The sequence below is a fragment of the Radiomyces spectabilis genome, assembly GCF_025331425.1.
Source record: "Radiomyces spectabilis strain NRRL 2753 chromosome Unknown BYT42scaffold_1, whole genome shotgun sequence".
NCBI classification, from domain to species: domain Eukaryota; kingdom Fungi; phylum Mucoromycota; class Mucoromycetes; order Mucorales; family Radiomycetaceae; genus Radiomyces; species Radiomyces spectabilis.
In genome coordinates, this window is record NW_026251926.1 from 2,528,414 (window position 1) to 2,541,889 (window position 13,476).

General features: G+C 43.3%; 4 protein-coding genes across 4 annotated transcripts; 2 read left to right on the forward strand and 2 right to left on the reverse strand.

Annotated features, from left to right (window-relative positions):
* Positions 1 to 180: 180 nt before the first annotated feature.
* BYT42DRAFT_553614 (Cupredoxin) lies at positions 181 to 1,570 on the reverse strand. Its single transcript, XM_051566503.1, has one exon. It carries the CDS (start codon positions 1,453 to 1,455, stop codon positions 313 to 315), a length of 1,143 nt encoding a protein of 380 aa, XP_051428709.1. The 5' UTR covers positions 1,456 to 1,570; the 3' UTR covers positions 181 to 312.
* A 1,217-nt stretch (positions 1,571 to 2,787) lies between these two features.
* Positions 2,788 to 6,510, forward strand: BYT42DRAFT_609912 (uncharacterized protein; the record flags this gene model as incomplete). Its single annotated transcript, XM_051571330.1, has 12 exons — positions 2,788 to 2,958; positions 3,026 to 3,093; positions 3,174 to 3,265; positions 3,333 to 3,389; positions 3,469 to 3,557; positions 3,641 to 3,719; positions 3,791 to 4,004; positions 4,092 to 4,801; positions 4,871 to 4,959; positions 5,024 to 5,215; positions 5,299 to 5,695; positions 5,792 to 6,510. 12 exons carry the CDS (start codon positions 2,788 to 2,790, stop codon positions 6,508 to 6,510), a joined length of 2,877 nt encoding a protein of 958 aa, XP_051428710.1.
* Positions 6,511 to 7,117: 607 nt separating this feature from the next.
* On the reverse strand, positions 7,118 to 7,945 carry BYT42DRAFT_609913 (uncharacterized protein; the record flags this gene model as incomplete). Its single annotated transcript, XM_051571331.1, has 5 exons — positions 7,118 to 7,272; positions 7,331 to 7,450; positions 7,511 to 7,736; positions 7,797 to 7,847; positions 7,913 to 7,945. The coding sequence occupies 5 exons, from the start codon at positions 7,943 to 7,945 to the stop codon at positions 7,118 to 7,120; spliced, it is 585 nt and encodes a 194-aa protein (XP_051428711.1).
* Positions 7,946 to 8,508: 563 nt separating this feature from the next.
* Positions 8,509 to 12,362, forward strand: BYT42DRAFT_553618 (alanyl-tRNA synthetase). The gene is made up of 9 exons (XM_051566504.1): positions 8,509 to 8,739; positions 8,816 to 8,906; positions 9,012 to 9,109; positions 9,201 to 9,396; positions 9,477 to 10,021; positions 10,089 to 10,494; positions 10,569 to 10,861; positions 10,971 to 11,111; positions 11,197 to 12,362. The coding sequence occupies exons 1-9, from the start codon at positions 8,590 to 8,592 to the stop codon at positions 12,151 to 12,153; spliced, it is 2,877 nt and encodes a 958-aa protein (XP_051428712.1). The 5' UTR covers positions 8,509 to 8,589; the 3' UTR covers positions 12,154 to 12,362.
* Positions 12,363 to 13,476: the final 1,114 nt, after the last annotated feature.

Here is a 13,476-nt window from a genome sequence, read left to right on the forward strand (position 1 = left end):
ACTCCCTTTTGTATATACGAACCCGGTGCCGTCGCTCATTTTGAAGGAAACCGATGCTATTTTTGTTTTGGCGTCGCCCGATAATGTATCTAAACACTTTTAAATTCCATTTGCTTTTTCTTATTTTAGTTTCCTAGACATTGAAAAATAGAACTTTTCATCCATATCTACTAATCGACCATCTTTGATGGGCCATATGCGGCTGACAGTAATTTTTTTTTTCAGTTGTAATATGTATTGTACAATTTTACATGGGTTGACAGAGTAATATGATGAATGAGCCAAGGAAGAGATGATGTTATTTTTGTAGGTCTAACCCCAGCCTTCATCGCCTGTGTATTCTAATTTTTCTACTTCATAAAAGGCGGTCATGCCTGCTTCAAAATGTTGTGCGACGTGGCAATGGAAGAGCCATTGACCTTCATTATCAGGCATGAGATCAAGCGTTTCAAAACTGACGGGCATCAAATCCACTACGTCGACTCGATGGCCGTGTTGCAAAAGGGTAGCGCCGTGCCAGTGGGCGGTATGAACATCATCATCTGCAAGACCGAACGAAATCAGATACCATCGTACGGCGTGACCATAGTACAGCCGAATAGCCTCATTGTTATTGTAGACATAGCCGTTGATGTGATACATGCGATTGGATTCCAGAAACAGCGGATCGGTATCGGTGAGATGTTGTAAATTCGCCTCGTCGATGCCCGCCGCGGCCGCCGAGTCAATTAGATATTTCGAGTGTCCTTCATCGGTTGTCATCATGATGGTAAAGATTTCTTGGTCGATGCCTTGAGGTTTTTCAAACATGCTTCCCGGCGACGGTTTGGCCAAGGTGCCAGCTTTGTAGATGACAATGGGCCCGAGAAGACCGGCATTAAGATCGGCCAAAGGATCGGCGCGGGATATGTAGGTCCAGAGCACCGACGATTGGTTGGTTGGAAAAGTAAAATCGGCAGGCACGTCCCAGATATATTGGTAGGTATTGCCCGGCTGGATGGATTGTCCAGGGACGCTGGTGAAAGTGGCCGTATGAGGATGAAGACTGAAGGGTTTGGTAGCCTTGTTGTAAAACAAGACTCGAATTTGATCGCCTGCCTCTGCACGGATGATGGGACCCAACAGGCCCAGGCTGCCGTCATGAGTCAAAGGCAAGGTAAACTCCTTATCCATATATTGACGATAGACGCACTTGACGTAGCTTGAACCGATCCGGGTCTCGTTTTTTACAGTATATAATGCAGAGGGGAGTTCGGTCAAAGGTTGATCTCGAAAGTTGTCCCATTGATTAGGCGCATAATTCCAAACGATCTCTTCGGCTGTGATGAAGTAGTCTCGAACTTTGCGTACAGGTGCTGCTGCAATGGAGGTGCAAGACAACATTACCAAGAATAGCAGCATCACAGCTCGAAAAGACCACGATTGCAACGTAAATGAAGAACCCATGTTGGTCATGATGACATGGTCGAGAACTGAATTTTTGTTTGAAATGAATTTTGGCAAGCGAACAAAGAATGGCCCTTGGCAAGCTATTTTGTTAAATGCGGCAGTTCAAAAAAAAACATGATACGATTTTTCTGGATCGAAACAAGATTTTGGTATTATTCTCTATTTTGTATTTGCCATTTCCAAAGCTGGATGAAGGATGAGAACAAGCTAGAAGCCGTATAAAAAGTCACAGGTGCCTATAGCTACAACCCAACCTTTGGTGTTATAGCTTTACACAAATTGATGGGCAGACTAAAAAAGCGTCCCATACGTCTTTGTTCCATGGTTGGTTCCGCGGACGAATTTGCACAATGACAGGGATTCTAACTTCTGTTGTTTCGGAAATGAGTGACCTATAATCGACGAACTAACTACCTTTTTCTCATTGATGAATTTCTGTGTGCAAGCCAAAAGTGATTTCTCTTTTACTGTTCCCATTTAAAAATCGTAGTCAATCTAGTCACTTCAGCCTGCTAGGTTGCCAAGTTGTTTGCTTTATAAAAACTGCTTAATCATCATACAGGGGATCCTTTTCGGATCTGGATTAAACCGCTTAAACGTTTTGTCCAGTGAGGAAAATGGTCATAACATAATGCATTTAACTATTGGTTAATGAAGTGATAAAGCAGAAAATCCAAGACTCATCTAACAATTCAAGTTGATAAACTGTGTAGGGTAAATATCATATACAGGGATGATCTTTTGCGCAAATTTATCAGAAAATGATGAAATTTTAAAAGATGGTATAACATGTTCACATGCTATCTCATCGGAGTGGATCTTCTCTTTTTTTGTGGGGGAAGCGATAACGTAATCAAGAAACCTGTGGGCCCTTTTCTGTGCAGAAAAAAAATATATATAAAGTCCAATGAATTGACCAATCAAATGGCATAATTTGAGGATCTTCAATTCAAATAAAATGTTTCAAGGCAAGTTATATTTATAGAGGATGAGCAATGTTAAACCAGCTTATTATTGTAAGGGAACAGTGGTCTAATTGGCAAAAAGTTATAATCATGCATTTTACCTGCCATTGTTTATATTAAGGAATTTCCTTTTTTCTTTTTTTGCTCAGGTCATCATTCATCCCATCCAAGGTTAGGCGGCGTTTGAATTCGATTTAGGTAAGCAAGCCTCGGGTGAACTTGCCACACCTTCCACTTTTTTTTTTTTTCTTCTCTTTTGTCACCATTAACTTTTCCTTATTCGTTTACTTAATCCCGTCCCCCACAAAGTTATTTGATATTCTTATCCCTATTTCTGCTATTTTGTTAATTAGTTAAGTCTTCTTGTAATTCCATGTCCCATACACCGGAGGTATCTGGAGACGATTTAGAGAGCCGACGTCCTGACACAGCCGCCTATACAACCCATGAGTTTCGATTGTCAACCACAGGAAGTGATTCGGATAACGAGCCACACCAGGAACTAAACCAACCATCCAATTCTTCCTATGTGTTTGAGACCGAGGTAAGCGTACCCGCATAAACCATTGTTATTGTTCGCCAAACTAAATGACCTTTTGGCATTGCTGCAGTTCGCTAATCATCGTACGGCTTTAAGCGAAGGCAATATCGACAAAGCTTTGCACAGTTTTGTCATGCTGTAAGTATACTCTATTGGTATTGGAGGGTTTATTAGTGGGGAATCAACTCGTGTAGTGACTGAACCATTGTCGATGTTAGGCAAACAAATAGTCCTGAAAATGAGACTTTCCAAAAATATCTGATCGAACTAGCCGATCACATCGACCCATCCCGAGATACCAATATGAGTCGTACGTTACATCCATATAGCACTTTATAAGAATGATAATTGATACTGATGCTGAATTGGATGGATAGGTTTCTTTGCCACGCTTCCTACTTTGATCCAATCAACCATCATTGAAAATGTTACAGGTAAGGCATAACACACCAATCGATCACTATATCGTCAATGCAATTCGTTGATGGTAATACTGATAACGGAAAACAACAGACATTTTGGAGGAAACGGATGGATTACGAGCGTTTCAAGTGTTATTCGATTACACTCAAGCTTATCCTCGTCATGCATATAAATATCTGGTAATGTTGTCACTGAAATGCGAATCAGGGGGTTTAATAAGTGTGGCATCTTATTGTTTTTATTATTATTTTTTTCTTTGCAGATTCGTGCCATCAAATTATTACTTGCCTGTGCTCAAAACATGAAACAGGACGACCACAGAAAGTGCATGCAAGTATTAGGTAAGCGATCATTTGCTACCGAAAGAGGGAATGGAGCATTGACTGAATGTGCGTTTAATCTTTTGGTCTAGTTACCGAGCTATTTCCAAGACTCTGGAAGACAAGAATATTGTTGACAAAGGGCGATAAAATTCCATCCGTGAAATCGACCGACAGCAAGCATTTTATCGTAATTCCCTACAGTCTGTTCGAGCAATATCTACTTTTGGGTCAACAGTATTACATTGAGCGACGTCAATGGGACGAACTGAACAAATTTACTTGTAATATGTTGGAATGCTGCGGGTAAGTGTACAACTTTTCGACACTTTTGTTTTCTTCCCCTCTATGTTTTTCTGTTCGTCGTCTCTTACTCATCATCTATTCATACAGATACAAAGGGCTTGGTCGACTCGGCTTCTTACCTCATACGAATCGATTTCAGCACTTGAAAGAGCAGCGATCGAATATTCGATTGGATCGTGAGGATGACCAGGAACGAAGTAGTTCGCCCGAAACCAACGAATTGGCGACGTCGATTGTATTCATGTGCGAATTTAAAGCGGTCACGGCTCAATTTGTCCAGTTCAGTTACGAATATTATCGCGCTGTATGTGCATTGGATGCTAGCGACAATGAAAAGACGTGTCTTATTCCAATATGTACAATCCAACCTTCACTCGTTTCACCTTCGACTTCGAAAACGGTGCTGATCGATACAATGCACCCGGCGCATGCTCATAGGAACATGAAAAATGGTGTTGAAACGCAACCTGGAACTGACGCTATGCAGACTACTGAGAGTCGCAGTGGTGTCAGCCATCGTCGCGAATCCGACCTTCACGATAAGAAAGGAAAATTAACCGTGCCACAGCTTGTTCATGATGTCCTTTCCGATATCAAGCCGTTGTTGGATACGGATGTAAAGATTTCGAATCGTGGCGAAGGATTGAATGCCTATTGCATGCGTGGCGTCGATGAAGCCCTACAGCTGCTCAGTCGAGCCGCCGATTGTATGCGCCATGTGGTGGAGTTATGGAATTGGGCGGTGAGCTCCTCCTCACATATCAACTGGGAGAGTATTTTTGGTGGATGGGAACAAGGTAATTTGATAAATGAACACAGTGATTGAGGTTACATACTTATTCTTGGGTCTTTTGGCTTTGTAATAGAATTATGCCGCGTGATCGATACTTATCGGTTACCCTTTGATATTTACAATGCCGTACTTTTGGTCAGAAGTGATCTGGCCTTGTCTTCGGTAAGTGAAAGATAGAAAAGATTAGGTGATCATTGTTTATTTATTATATTCGTCAATCGCACAGCCTTCTATCACCGGCAACTTGTCAAAGGCATTAAAACTGTCACAGATGATCTGTGATCGAATCGAGGCTCAACGACGGCGCGAGCGATCGGAGCACGACAAGCAAAGCAAAGAATTTGACATCCCTTTCATGTTTGCTTTCCGTGTGTTATATAACATTGGCGTTATTTATTTGCTCGTTGGTAGTCTACAGGTATGTATCAATGATGTGATCTTTTTTTTTTTTTTGAAGACTGGGAGGTGAGTGCGCTGACAAACAAATTGTACGTGTACCAGCAATCCACTTTAGAAATCGCCATCATTCTTTCGGTGTTCCCCATCTCGGACAAACTCAGTGAAGTGGATTTTTTGATGGATGAAATGGATTGTGATACGGCCGCATCGATCTTTCACGGGCATGAATTCGGCATGATGAGAGTATCACGCGAAGGACTCGTAGTGCGGTGTATCAAGCATCTCATTGTCAGTCTCGACAGCGCTTCGGCCCAACGTGGAGGAATGGCATCGATTGATTCAGCGATGCGATGGGACAGCAATGCGGGCGCGATGATGGTATTGATGCAAATAGGCTGGCCTTACTGGAGTTCACGAACCAATTTTTGGCAACGCATCGTTCAACGGATGTGTGAAAAGCACACATTTAGAAATCGCGTATTTTTAGAATATGTATACGGTAAGTCAACAACAATAGGGTTGGTGAAACAGGGGCACAAGTGAATGAACGCGGGAAACTAACGTGCTTTGCGTTACCTTATTTTTCTATCGTTAGTGCCTGATATTTTGAACACCATCAAAAAACTGCATGAACGTCAGGCCGTTATGTTTGATATCATTCCACCAGAATTTGCCCTGCGTAGTAGTTACCGTCATCTTGCCTCTTCCGCTTCTGCTTCCGCTCCCGGTAATCTAGCGGCCAATCACCACCCTATCCATCCTTCATCCTCATCTGCCACCTCGTCATTGCCGACCTCTCCTTTGCCTACGCCTGCATCTCCTCCCAACAGTGAACATCACCATCATGACCATGACCGTATAGAAGATCATCAGTCACGTAAACTTCCCTCCATACGTACATTGCCATTATCGGCGGATCAAGCCGTCGCGCCACGTCCACCGCCCATGTATAAACCCTCGTTTACGGATACTTCGTTGCCGAGCATGAGTATGTCGCCTTCGTGGTACACGGCTTCAACGCAAAAGAATCTTCACAACAATTGGATGTCACCTTCATTCTATTACAGTCGCGAAGAAGGCGCGCCGGTCATACCTAAAAAGCGATCCCATTCCCACGAAGACGATACTGGGACTGACGATGTCGGCGTTTTAGAGTCGATGCAGCGACCAGTGATCTCAAACGATCTTATCCTTCGGTGTCTGGAGCATCGTATGCGACGGTATTCGCCCAAACTCACCCCGCAGAAACTGCGTCATGTGGTGCAAAAGTTTTTAAAGAACATGGTGTTGGAAGCCAACGAAGAAACGGCCTAGGTTCGCTCGCTGATGGCTTTCCTTGAGGACATGTTAACCTGCCTTTATTCTATCTATCATTCATCTATTTTGAACCATTTAGCTGTTATCTGGTTTTTTTCCCCTCTATTTATCTTTGTACATAGGCCACACTTGCTATATATTGATATATTTCATTTGAAAATACGGATTTTCGTGTGATAGACCAAAATGAAAGGTGCCCTTTGTTTGAAGGATCGGCCTATTACTGTTTTATAATGGAGTTCATTTCTAGGAACGCCCAAATGACGATAGTGACCATACAATAAATGTGTCCTTGCAGAAGCTCCTGAGGAGCAATAGCATATGGGTGACGTACAATCATCCATTGATCGTTTACAGTATGCTGTTTAAAGAGTAGAAAAATTGACCGTGTAAAATCGCAAATGCTGAATGAACAGCCGGCAGACATATTCTTACGATCAAGCTCATTTCAGATAGTGGAGAAAACTATTTCGTAAAGCACCTTATGAGTTATGCTTTCAGTTATCAGGCAAATGGGTCGATATGTCTAAAATTTCCATTCTTACTATGTACAATCATATCATGCTAAAAAATGTTATATGGCATTAAAGGAAAAATGGACACATCAAGTGCACCAGCGATTCAGGACGTCGACGACTGGTCCGCATTGCATAGCACGGGCAATAGGTAACAAGTACAGTGCTAAATGCCGCTTCTGGACTTTGGTCCGTCGTCGATCGCATTCGGCCAGTATTGCCAAGATCTTTGCATCATCATATTCTGTCATCCACGTTAATAATGCCCCCAATCTTTTGATCGCGACTTCTTGATAACTTACGGGTATTGGCTGCTGTAAGCAATCGAATTAATTGTAATTTTAGTGGCCACATGGTAGAAAGTGTCTTTTTCGTTTTCATGCTTGTTGTTGCGGTTTCCGGCGTCAATGGTGTGGATACGTCTGTCAACAAGTCAGTACCTAGAAGACTGGGCATTTTGCTGCCTGAATACTTGCACTCACCTGTTAGTTTATTTTCATTATCTACGAGCATGGGCTGTCCCAATGGCTCCGGTGAGAGGGGTTGTATAGGTGAATAATGTTCGGCGGGTCGTTCTGGACTCGCAACGTGAGGTATCTGCTCGGTTGCTGGTGAAGGATCGGTCCAAAAGACCCGGCGCAATTTCGACCATTCCTCATAAAGATCGTTCCGTGAGATATCGAATGCATTTTCACAGAGTTGAATAGACTATATAAATGAGACGTTAGATCGAGACACAACATTGTTGAATGCATTGTCAATATTTACTTTTGGCTGCTGATATTTGTGTGCATCCGTTGCATAAAGAGCTATATTGAGCTAAAACAGATTGGAAGGGTATTAGCCGTGAGGTGAAGACCATTGTATTCAGTGTCTTTAGATACCTCTGCTAACGATGGGTATCTAATATTTGCCATGACCTGCAGCGCAAAACGTGCCGTTGCAACATTCAAATCAAGCGCAGTGCAGCAAAACCGCCTCTCACAGACACAACTGTCCGGCTGGTCTGGCAATGAATTACCGCAGTGTGCACGTGATGGGAGAAGATGAGCCGCTGACGTGATAAATATTTGGAGACGATACTTTTCTTACCACAGCGGCGCTAAGGCGGCTGTTGCTATCCACTTTCAATTTGAATGTTACTAAACAATTCGAGTGATAAGAGAGACCGGGAAAAACGTTACGGACGTATCTAATTGAATGCATGGTGGCAGGTCCATATCGGGGAAGAACCATGCATGGGTTTGGAAAAACAGCTCAGTATATGATGTGGTCAGACCAAGGATATCCAAATCAGGCACCAGTCAATCGGCCACCTATCACGTTCCGTCCAGAACTATACAATCAAGCGAACATGGCCCAAAAGACAATGACCAATCAAGATAATCCGTGGCATTAAAAAAAAAAATGCAGTGGGAGAACTTTGACGTCACAACTTAACTCAAAAATGATTGGTGTGCGATCTTAACTTTTTTTCCAATTTTTTTTTTTTTTTTTTTTTTTTTTTTTTGGTAACTTTTTTTTTCTTTGACAGTTCTGTGAGAAAGTAAAAAGAACAAGCATGGCACAGGAATTGGAATGGCCGACCACCAAGGTCCGATCGACCTTTATCAAGTATTTTGAAGAAAATGATCACGTTTACTGGCCTTCTTCATCGACCATTCCTCACGACGATCCCACTTTGTTGTTCGCCAATGCGGGTATGAATCAGGTAAAGTCTAAATACAAGGCCGTCTTTCAATGACCTCTTTAACTCGATGCACTAACGACCCAATCCATTTCTACAGTACAAGTCGGTCTTTTTGGGTACCGTCGATCGCAACTCTCCTTTGGCCAGCATTCGTCGTGCTGCCAACTCGCAAAAGTGTATTCGTGCAGGTAAGGAACCAATACGCTGTCACCGGCTGCGCAAATTGATTGTCGCGTTTTGCTGGTGAAGCGATTTTTCCTTTTTTTCGTAGAGAGTTAACTCACAGTATTTAGGTGGTAAGCACAATGATTTGGACGATGTCGGTAAAGATACGTACCATCACACGTTCTTTGAAATGTTGGGTAACTGGTCGTTTGGCGACTATTTCAAGGTAAAACTTTTTTTTGTTTTTCTTTTTTTTTCATGTCATTCCTGATTTGGGAGAACTCACATGGTGGAATCGAATCTTGATTGGGTTCTAGGCTGAAGCTGCCAAGTATGCCTGGGAATTTTTGACCAAAGTGATTCACTTGCCTGAGGATCGTCTTTACGTGACTTATTTCGGTGGTGATGAGAAGCAGGGTTTGGCTGCTGATGATGAAGCCAAGCAAATTTGGTTGGATATTGGTGTGGCCGAAGATCATTTGCTTCCCGGTAATGCAAAGGATAACTTTTGGGGTAAGTACACACACACACACACACACACACAGGTCGGTATTTGGATGTGAGGTGCTCAAAACGAATTTTGTTTTGATCAGAAATGGGTGAAACTGGTCCTTGCGGTCCCTGTTCGGAAATTCATTACGATCGTATTGGTGGACGTAATGCTGCTCACCTTGTGAACATGGATGATCCCAACGTGCTTGAAATCTGGAATCTTGTGTTTATTCAATTCAACCGTGAAAGCGACGGCAAACTTCGTCCTCTTCCCAACAAGCACATTGATACGGGTCTTGGTCTCGAACGTCTTGTCTCTATTCTCCAGAACAAGTATTCCAACTATGATACCGATTGTTTCGCTCCAATCTTTGCCAGGATCAAGGAATTGACCGGTGCCAGAGATTACGCCGGCAAATTGGGAGCGGAAGATGTCGATGGTGTTGACACCGCTTACCGTGTGGTGGCCGATCACATCCGTACCTTGACTTTCGCCATTTCCGATGGCGGTGTTCCCAGCAATGAAGGTCGTGGTTACGTCTTGCGCCGTATCTTACGTCGTGGTGCCCGCTACGTTCGCAAGTACTTTAATGTGCCTGCTGGTAATTTCTTTTCTTCGCTCGTCGATACCTTGGTCAATCAAATGGTAAGTTTATCATGATGCTCTGCATTTTCCAAATGGTGTCATGTTAATGATTTTACGGTTTCAAAAGGGTGAAGCTTTCCCTGAGCTTCACAAAAAGGTGGATGATGTCAAGGCCATTTTGGACGAAGAAGAAGTGGCTTTCTCCAAGACTTTGGATCGTGGTGAAAAGTTGTTTGAAAACTACATGAACAAGGCCAAGGAAGCCGGTTCCAAGACCCTTTCCGGTGCCGATGTGTGGCGCTTGTATGATACCTATGGTTTCCCTGTGGATTTGACCCGTATCATGGCGGAAGAAAACGGCATGGAAGTGGATGAAAACGAATTCCAAGCGTGTCAGGAAGCTGCCAAGAACGCCTCTCGCAAGGTCAAGGGCGGTCAGGGTGATCAAGGCGTGGTTGCTTTGGATGTCCACGACATTGCCGCTTTGGATGCCAATGACGAAGTTCCCAAGACCGACGATGCATACAAATACTGTAAGTGCGCTTGGAAAGTTTTACCGATCAATTGCTCCATACTGACGTATCTGCTTTTTGTTTGCTTTGTATAGTGGCTGGCAACGTTCAAGGTCGCGTCAAGAGCATTTTCTTTGAACACAAGTTCTTCAAGGATACATCTGCTATTCCTGCCGATCGCGAATTTGGTGTGTTGACCAACAAGTCCAACTTCTACGCCGAATCCGGTGGTCAGGAATACGATACCGGCAGCATCATCACTTTGGATGGCAACAGTGAATTCGTGGTGGAGAATTGTCAGAGCTTCGGTGGTTACGTGTTGCACATTGGTCACTTGAAGTACGGTCAGTTGGCCGTGGAGGATCAAGTCGAGCTTTGCTTCGATGATGTAAGTTGAAATAGTGTCCTTTTTAATTTTGATTTCGCAGATCAGCAAAGCAGGGACCCCCTTTTTTTTTTTCATTGGATGCATGCTCATACGCCACTTTGTTTTGTAGTTGCGTCGCTCTCCTTTGAAGAATAACCATACCGGTACCCATATTCTTAACTTTGCTCTTCGCAAGGTGTTGGGCGATGTCATTGATCAAAAGGGTTCTTTGGTGGCTCCGGAGAAATTGCGTTTCGATTTCAGCTACAAAGTGAGTTTCCATGCCCATTTTTTTTTTTTTTTTTTTTTTTTTTTTTTCATCAGGACAATGACTAATGAGGAACAAAAACGTATAGACGGCTGTATCCACCAAGCAATTGGCTGAAGTGGAAAAGATTTGCAATGAGTTCATTGCCGAGAACAAAAAGGTGTATTCCAAGGAAGTGCCTTTGCCTGTTGCTAAGGCCATCCACGGTTTAAGAGCTGTGTTTGGTGAAACTTACCCCGATCCTGTGCGTGTGATTTCCATTGGTTACGATGTGGACGAGATTACCCAAGATGTGTCCAACCCCAAGTGGGCTACTACCAGTGTGGAATTCTGTGGTGGTACTCACGTGGCCAAGACGGGCGATATCAAGCATTTTGCCATTCTTGAAGAATCCGGTATTGCCAAGGGTATCCGTCGTATTGTGGCCGTGACCGGTGAAGAAGCCGCTGCCACGCAACGTCAGGCTCAGGCTTTCGTCAGCAAGTTGGACAATCTGGAACATCTCAAGGGCGCCGAATTGGAGTCCCAGTTGAAGGTGGTTTCCAAAGAATTGGATGCTTTGGTGGTTTCTGCCGTGACCAAGGCCGAATTCCGCGATCGTTTCAATAAGATCAAGAAGGCATTTGACGAATCTGAGAAGGCTCGCAAGGCCGAACAAGTAAAGGAAGCGACGGAAAACGTCAAGTCTTACTTTGCGGAACATCCCGAAGCCAACTACTACATTGTGGAACTTCATGTGGGTAACAACAGCAAGGCATTGGCCGGTGCGATCAACTATGCCAAGAGCCATCTCAAGGATAAGGCGTTGTATTTGTTCAGTGCCGATACTGACAGCGGTCGTGTGGCTCACAACTGCGTTGTTGGCAAGAACTTTATCGAGAAGGGTTTGAAGGCTTCCGAATGGGCCGGTGTAGTGTCCGAAAAGGTCGGTGGCAAGAAGGGTGGCAAAGATGATGCTGCTCAAGGTTCTGGTGATAAGATCAGCGAATTGCCCGAGGCAATGAAGGTGGCTGAAGAGTTTGCCAAGATGAAGATTGGCGCTTAATCATTTTTGTTTTCTTTGTTGTTATTATGCTGATATACTGTTTTTTTTTCCATGTTTCTTATTCTTATCACTATTACTTTCTTTTCAATGTTGAAAATATGTTTGTTTTTGTTCCTGGAATAAAAATATGACTCTTACGCTTTGAGAAAACAAAAAAAGCTGAATGAGGAAACTCAATGTTCAAGGGCTCTCAGGTTCCCATCTAGAAAAGACTGAACGGCATCAAGTCAAAAGGCTCAAGGGCCAGGCCGACACGGCCTCCATCCAATTCATGCACGCTCATGCTTACAGTATCGAGATACGGCATGCAGCGCCCCTGCGTGTGTGTTGCCATGACACAGTGCTGATAAGAGAGGTGACAGTGATACAACCTGATGGGTTGAGATAAGGGAAAATTGTTTGGTTCTGGGCAAGGGAGCATAGAGTGCCAGCACCAAGGGAAAATGATTAAAGCATAATGCGGAATGGCGACTCATTAGAGATATGCAAGGAGATAGAATGGGGATTTCGATTGATGATAGATTGGTGATATGATGTCAACAGGGAATTGTTTTAGCATATTGTACGTTTTAAAAAAAATTGCAAGTCAGCAAAAAATGGGATTTATTTGTCTTGCGTGTATTTTCAGGGCTAAAAATGGCCAACTCGGGATAGACAAAGTCGGGGAAAAAAATTGATAAACAGGCATTCCCTCACAAAAAAGTAGGAGATTTTTTTGGGGGGAAAGGCACAACGGAAAAGCGAAACAGTGGTTGACTAAAAAAAGTAATAAGCAAAAGAAAAAAACTAGACCTAAAAAATGATTAGTGTTAAATCAGGGCTGTTAGCTTCACTTGTGCAGAACAAGTGAAAAGTGAACAGCGACTGAACCCGAGCCAAGTTTAAACCACATTGTATGAGATCATCGGTCCGTGCCACCATGCGATTTCAAATATTGCGGTTTTGCAGAAATGTCTAAAAAAGGAAAAGGGAACCATCGAATGAGAAACCGGGGGTGCCGTAAATAAAGTTTAAGGGATGTTTTTATGTCATGATCCTCCAATCTACACCAATCGCTGTACAGAGAAAATATGCATACATTTCATCTGGCGACGATGCACCATCGGGCGTTGGAAAAAAGAGAAACCACTACAATGGTCGATGAAAAAAATAGATCACCTTTAGCCGAGATCTCGATTGCTGTGTCGCCGCACAGGATCGCCCCCACGGTACTATTGCTCTTAGTGCCATGCTGTGTACCAATTAAAAATACGATCATGTCCCGGTATGTCATGATGGTTATTCCTCAAATCAGTCTAGTATAACTTTCTGCATTTTTTTTTC